The sequence below is a fragment of the Prosopis cineraria genome, unplaced genomic scaffold, assembly GCF_029017545.1.
Source record: "Prosopis cineraria cultivar Desert tree isolate PC_DT_omini unplaced genomic scaffold, ASM2901754v1 PC1555, whole genome shotgun sequence".
NCBI lineage: Eukaryota > Viridiplantae > Streptophyta > Magnoliopsida > Fabales > Fabaceae > Prosopis > Prosopis cineraria.
In genome coordinates this window covers 8,007-14,362 of record NW_026556880.1, presented here as the reverse complement: position 1 = coordinate 14,362, position 6,356 = coordinate 8,007, and the positions used below count along the sequence as shown (strand labels likewise).

Sequence of the window (6,356 nt, the reverse complement as noted above, 5' to 3'; positions counted from 1 at the left end):
TTTTTTTTATACCAACTCTAATAATGTATTATAATTTAGAATGAAAAAAAGTATAATTAACTGCAATTCGTTACTGATATGAGGGTCTACCATTTGCATTATTATATATAAAAAGGAACAACATTGGCCACAAATATTTAATTTTTTGTTTTTTGGTAAACACATATTTTATGTATTTTTTTTGGCTGAAAAATGTTGGACAGTATTGTTAGACGTCGCACCAGAGCAATACGTTCTAGCTGGCGGTGCAGTATCTGGATCCTGCCAGTATCCATTGCTTCGGCGTCGATCGGCGTCTCGATTTTGTCCCTTGGGTCTGTATCCAATGTTCCATATTTTATCACATCATTTTATATTAAAATAATTTAATTTAAAAAAAATCCTTTCTTTAAATTTGTTTATTTTCTATTTTTAAAATTTATTCTAAAAATTTATTCTACAATTTTTTATAAAGAAATTTGTAGTCTGGTTTACTTAAATTTTGACCTAATCTATTTAATAAAAATCTGTTTAAAAAAACTACTGGGTGAGTGTTCAAATTGTGGCCTGATCTTGTTTTAAAAAATTTTCTTTAGATTTTTTAAACATATTTCTATTAAATAGGTTAGGTCAAAGTTTGAAAAAACTAAATTATAGATCTCTACTTAAATAGATCAAGTCAAAATTTAAATAAGTCAGATTATAGACTTACTTTGTAGATTTTTCTAAGTAAATTTTTATTAAATATATCAAGCTAGAATTTAAATAAATTAGACTGTAGATCCTGATGCAAAAATTTACAAAATAATTTGTTAGAATAAGTTTTGAAAATAGAAAATGGGAAAAAATGTGAAGAAAGAATTATTTTTTAAAAATTAAATTGTTTGAATATAGGATGATGTGGTAAAATATTTAAAAATTAAACATTGGATGTAGATCCAAAGAGCTAAATTGAGACGTTTTGAGAAAATGGATATTGAGAGGATTCAAATCCTTAGGGATCATCGATAAATGTGTCAGAGCTACAGTAAGACTTTAGGACCAAGCTCGCTTTAATGCAAAGGCAACGCACTTCCTAATTAAATTACTTCAACGCATCCATAAGTAACATAAATAACCTTAACTTGATATTGTCCTCATAAATATGAACAAAGTTGCAGGCAAATGGGGCGAAAAAAAGAACATCAACAAATTGTTTACATAAATGTTAAGACATATAAATAATAAAATGTCTATGACAACTTATAAATAAAACCCTTGTTATTAATTATTTGTTGATAAGAAACATTAATATTGCACCCAAAAATAGTGCAAAAGCATGATGATCTACTACAAACAACTTCAAGGCTCATGTTGTAAATAGGGGTTTTTACCACAAGCAAACATTACTATTTTTTTCTTGTGTTTTTACAGTTCAATATTTATTTTTGGACAGTTGTTTATTATTTATTAAACGGAAGCTGACACATTAAAGATGTAAGAATTTGAAATACTTGTCAACACTACCCTTAATAAATGTTAGGAAATATATTAATTATTCATCATATTTAATTTTTCATGAGAGAAAGATAAAATGTTCAAGGTATTGTCAAATTCAACTTATATTTTAAATTAAGAAGAACTTAGAGGAAAAATATTTATTACTCTAATCCTCTTTATAAATCATTTCCATCCATCAAACTTCATTAATATTAATGTAAAAAAAAATATAAGAAATAAAAGTGTATAGAATTTTGTCTATATCTCTATATTACAAATTTAAAAAGTAATCTCATGTTATTTTTTTCTCTTTCATAAAAGATAATTTTAAAAATATATTTAAATATTACTTAAAAAACACACTATAATTCATAAATAAAATTAAATAAATTTTTTAAAATGTAATTTATAAAAAGAAAGGACACGCATGGTCAACATCAATCCTCAAGGCTACTTGTACTAACGACCGGGCGAAAGTCTAATCTTCCAGTCAATGAAGAAAAACTCTAGCACTCTGTCGTTTTACTTGATGTAATCGTAATACTAATCTAATCTCTTCGCTAATTATTTGGGATGCTTTATTCAAAATGGATCATTATGTGGAAGGCACGCGTAGTGAAAAGCTATTTAATCTTACGGAGCCAAGCCCTAGATTGGTTATTTGCTTTTAATTATTACTTTAACATTTTCCTACATAATATTTATACGATGATCAATTAACTTCTATAAAATTTTACTTAAAAATATCATTTGTCCACATCAATAAAAAAAGATCAACTTTTAATTAAATGTCAGTTTAATAGTCAATATTTAAGAGATTTAATAAAATAATCACTTTTATAATAATTTTGGTAATATCAAATGTATTTTTTATCTTTTTTCTCACTTTAAATTATTAGGTGCTCTTGACTGATGATTTGATAAATATTTTATCTTTTTTTTAGTTCACATTAACAAGGAGTGACATATGGCCAGCATAATTAGCAATATAGCAAGTATTTAACATCAAAAATTAATGGCATTAAGACAAGTTAATGGTTTAATCATTTTTATACTAACTTTAATAAAACCATGTATATTTTTGTTCTTTTCTCATTTTAAAGTAGTGGATGTTTATGGCCAACTACTTCGTGAATAATTTTAAACCTTAATCCTAAATTAAATGAATAATGATGATTGTGAATTTGTGAAAAGATAAAATCAAAACAAAATAGTATCAGAAGTTCAGAACTAAGTATCTTGAATATTGTGCCTGCCAGCCGCGTGAATGAACCCGTGGATCCCTTGTGCCCCGATTGATAAGTCAATTTCAGCCAACCGGCAAATAATTAATCCCCTAGGCAATCTTTCCATTTTAGATTATAAAATAATTTTAAATAAAATTATATATATTAATAAAATTTATTAAATATATTTTATAATTTTATTTTTTTAAATAAATATTTAAATTTTAAAAATATTCTTCATTTAATATTTTATTTATAAAAGAATATTAAGGAGAGAAAATAAAATAAGAACAGTAATATAAAAAGATATTATTAAAAAAATATTATTTTTTGTTAAAGTATTTTATATTTTACACGTTGAATCTCTCTTAAAATATTATAAAAAAAGAATATCTTAAAAATATTTTATAATTTAGGACAAATGAAGTATTATATTCGTTTTGTTCACCAAAGATTTACCATTATGTCTTACGGTAACTACCACGTTATAAATAAGTTATCAATCTCTAATAAAATATTAATACTTAGTATATGGCGAATATTCAGGCAAAGATGGAGCAAAATTTTCGATTGCCACGCCCTCTTGTTCCTCTCAGTGCAAAGAAAATAATATTTATTACGCGATAATCATGTGGCTGGCAGCTTGATATAAATTATAATTATAAATATAAAATCTAAAATCTATAACAAATTAACCTATTATATTTAACCACGTTTCGTTTTACCGTTTTATTAGTTTCTGAAACATTCTGATATAAATAAAATTTTAGTTTGCTCCGTAATATGTTGCAGCTGGCAACATGCATGCACGCAAAGCGACAAAATAGAAACTTCATAATATTGTTATTAGAGATCATGAAAGCCTCTCTTCACAGAGATAGACCTTCGTGCATGATTTAAACGGAACCAAAAAAAAAAAAACAAGAACGAAAGCTTAATTATACCAATCCCTGAATATATCAATAGACATAACTCTCACGCATAGGACTGATGATGAATCACAGGTTATTCAACACACACACACTCATGTATGTATGTTTCAGGCACAAACATATGCATTTGCGTGAATTAACTACGTTTCTATGGAATGTAAGCATCAGGAGACAACCTCGGAGAGACCAAAGCAGCAAGAGGCACTTTCTTCTGCAAGGCAAGACCAAAACTTTCTTCCATGTTCAACTCAGAAAGCCCATGTGGAAGCTTCCAGTCAAAGGAATGAATCAAGGTTCCGAGAATGTAGTGGACAAGAACGATCCCCATTCTGGTTCCGGCACAGATCCTCCTTCCGGCTCCGAACGGGATGAGCTCGAAGTCGTTGCCGCGAGGATCGATCTTGGCGTTCCGACCACTCATGAACCTGTCTGGGTTGAACTCCAATGGCTTGTCCCACACATTTGGGTCCCTTCCGATCCCCCAGATGTTCACGCTCAGTCTTGTTCCTTTGGGTATGTAGTAACCGTTCACCTCGCATGCTTCCGTCGAAACTCGCGGTAGGTTCAACGGCGTCGACGGATGTTTCCGGTATGTCTCCTTGCAAATGGCCTGCACAGGAATCACAGATTCGCATTTCATGTTTATGGATTTGTTTGATACTTGATTCATTTACGTTAATAAGTTTGTCTCTAATAGCAGACACCAATACGATGATAAGAGATATAGATATACCTGGAAGTAGGGGAGGTTAGGAATGTCGGATTCTTGGAGACGTCGTTGACGGCCGATGACTCGGTCCATCTCGTCATGAGCTCGCTTCATGATGGAGGGGTTCTGCAACATTTCTGATAGGGCCCATTCTATGATGCTTGATGATGTGTCAGTTCCAGCTGTGAAAAGGTTCTACAAAACGCACAGCACCGCACAATTAGGAACATGTTTTCTATAAACAATACGAGTCACAAATGTATTCAGATGCATATATCTAGAGCATATATTAGATCTAAAGGATGTGTTTGAAAATCAGTTTTTTTTTTTGGTATAATTATGTTTTGACTAAACAGTGAACACTGAAGTAATGCAAGTAAGAGTAACCTTGTCATCGTGTTCACAACCATGAATAATCAAATACAAATAATAATCTAAGAGGAGATATAGAAATTGCAATTTTTAATCAATTGTGGAGAAGATGCATATGGTATATTAATAAATGCAAGCAGTTTCTTCTCAACCAAAAATTTAGATGAATCATTTTCATTGCTCTGTACTTTAACCAACACAAAGAAAATTTAGATTATTTTCCATGAACCATAGTAATTAACCTAAGATTGAAGTATATATATTAATTAACAGAGAGATAAATCAAGATATATTTACCAGAAGAAGGGCTTTAACGTTGGTCATTGTAAGAGGCTCTCCCTCTGGGTTTTCCTTCATGTATTTGGTAACAATGTCTAAGAAATCAGGCTTGCCCTTTCGCTTATGAGCCGTAGCTTGATGATCTTCGATCATCTTGGTCAACAACACATCGAACTTGTGATTCAACTGCTTCATTCCTCGCTCTAGTCCCTGCAGATCAAATCGCCTCAAGAACGGTATGAAATCGCCGATGTTGAATAACCCAGCACTGGTCATCAGCTCCACCACCATGTCCTTGAACTCGTTGCTCTCCGATCCCTTCGTCTCGAACACTCTCTTCCCCAGAATCAATTGCCCTATCATGTTCGCCATCGCGTATGTCAGCATCTCCGGCACCACCACGGGCTGACCTTGCTTGCTCGCGTCGTACATGGCTCGCAGCATGTGGCCGAGCTCCATCACTCTGAAATGAGCCCAGTCGTCCAGAGCCTTCCCGCCGAGCATGTGCAGGTTGCTTATCTTCCTCTCCAGCTTCCACCGGGAGCCGTAGTCAGCGAACACCATGTCGGCGTTGTAACCAAGGATGATGGACCCAGCGTTGGGCGGCCGGTTTGAGAAGTTGACGTCGAGGGTTTTGAGGAACGCGCGAGCAGCGTCCGGCGTGGAGGCGACTACCATGCCAGTGGTGCCCATCTTGAGGTACATGACGGGACCGTATTTTCTGGCGAGCTTGAAGAGGGTCACGTGAGGCATGGGGCCTAGAATTGGGAGGGCTCCGAGGAAGGGCCACCCGGTCGGGCCGGGAGGGAGCTTCCGATTATGGCCTTTGAAGATAGAGCGGAAGAAGAAGCGAGTGGTGAAGAAGATGATAATGGCGACGGCGAGGTCTTGGAGGAGAAAGAGGCTGAGAGAAGCCATTTTTGTGGTTCTTAGAAGGAAGAAGGTGATGCGTGTGAAGTGATAACGAAGGTTGAAGCGTCTTTATATAGACATGCCTGTAGAGGAGTGGTCCTTAATTAGTCGTTCAGTGAAGGAGTTGCGAGACAAGAAGACACGGCAGTAAACAGGGATCTGCCTAAGTGTAATTTCGGACTGTTATGTTAGATGTAGTGATTTAAATTTAATAAGTTTTAAAGATATAAATTTAATTTAAAATTTGCAATGGAAGAACAATGAAGATAAAAAATAATGGAGAGAAACCACCGTGTGAACGAGGCTGACGCACTCTACAGTTTGTTTGTTAAAAAAAAAAAATCAGGAATGAGATTGAAGGATATATTTCCTTTCACATTTTTCATTTCCAAATTAATAGATAAATCACAATTAAATTTATATTTTTATATTATTATTAATTTACTCTTTTCGTCCAAAAATATAAAA

At 33.1% G+C, this 6,356-nt stretch overlaps 1 protein-coding gene across 1 annotated transcript; it reads right to left on the bottom strand.

Annotated features, from left to right (window-relative positions):
* Positions 1–3,618: 3,618 nt before the first annotated feature.
* On the bottom strand, positions 3,619–5,939 carry LOC129300366 (flavonoid 3',5'-hydroxylase 2-like). The gene is made up of 3 exons (XM_054938932.1): positions 4,995–5,939; positions 4,350–4,520; positions 3,619–4,226 (listed from the first exon to the last, which is right to left on the bottom strand). The coding sequence occupies exons 1-3, from the start codon at positions 5,892–5,894 to the stop codon at positions 3,765–3,767; spliced, it is 1,533 nt and encodes a 510-aa protein (XP_054794907.1). The 5' UTR covers positions 5,895–5,939; the 3' UTR covers positions 3,619–3,764.
* Between the last annotated feature and the right edge of the window lie 417 nt (positions 5,940–6,356).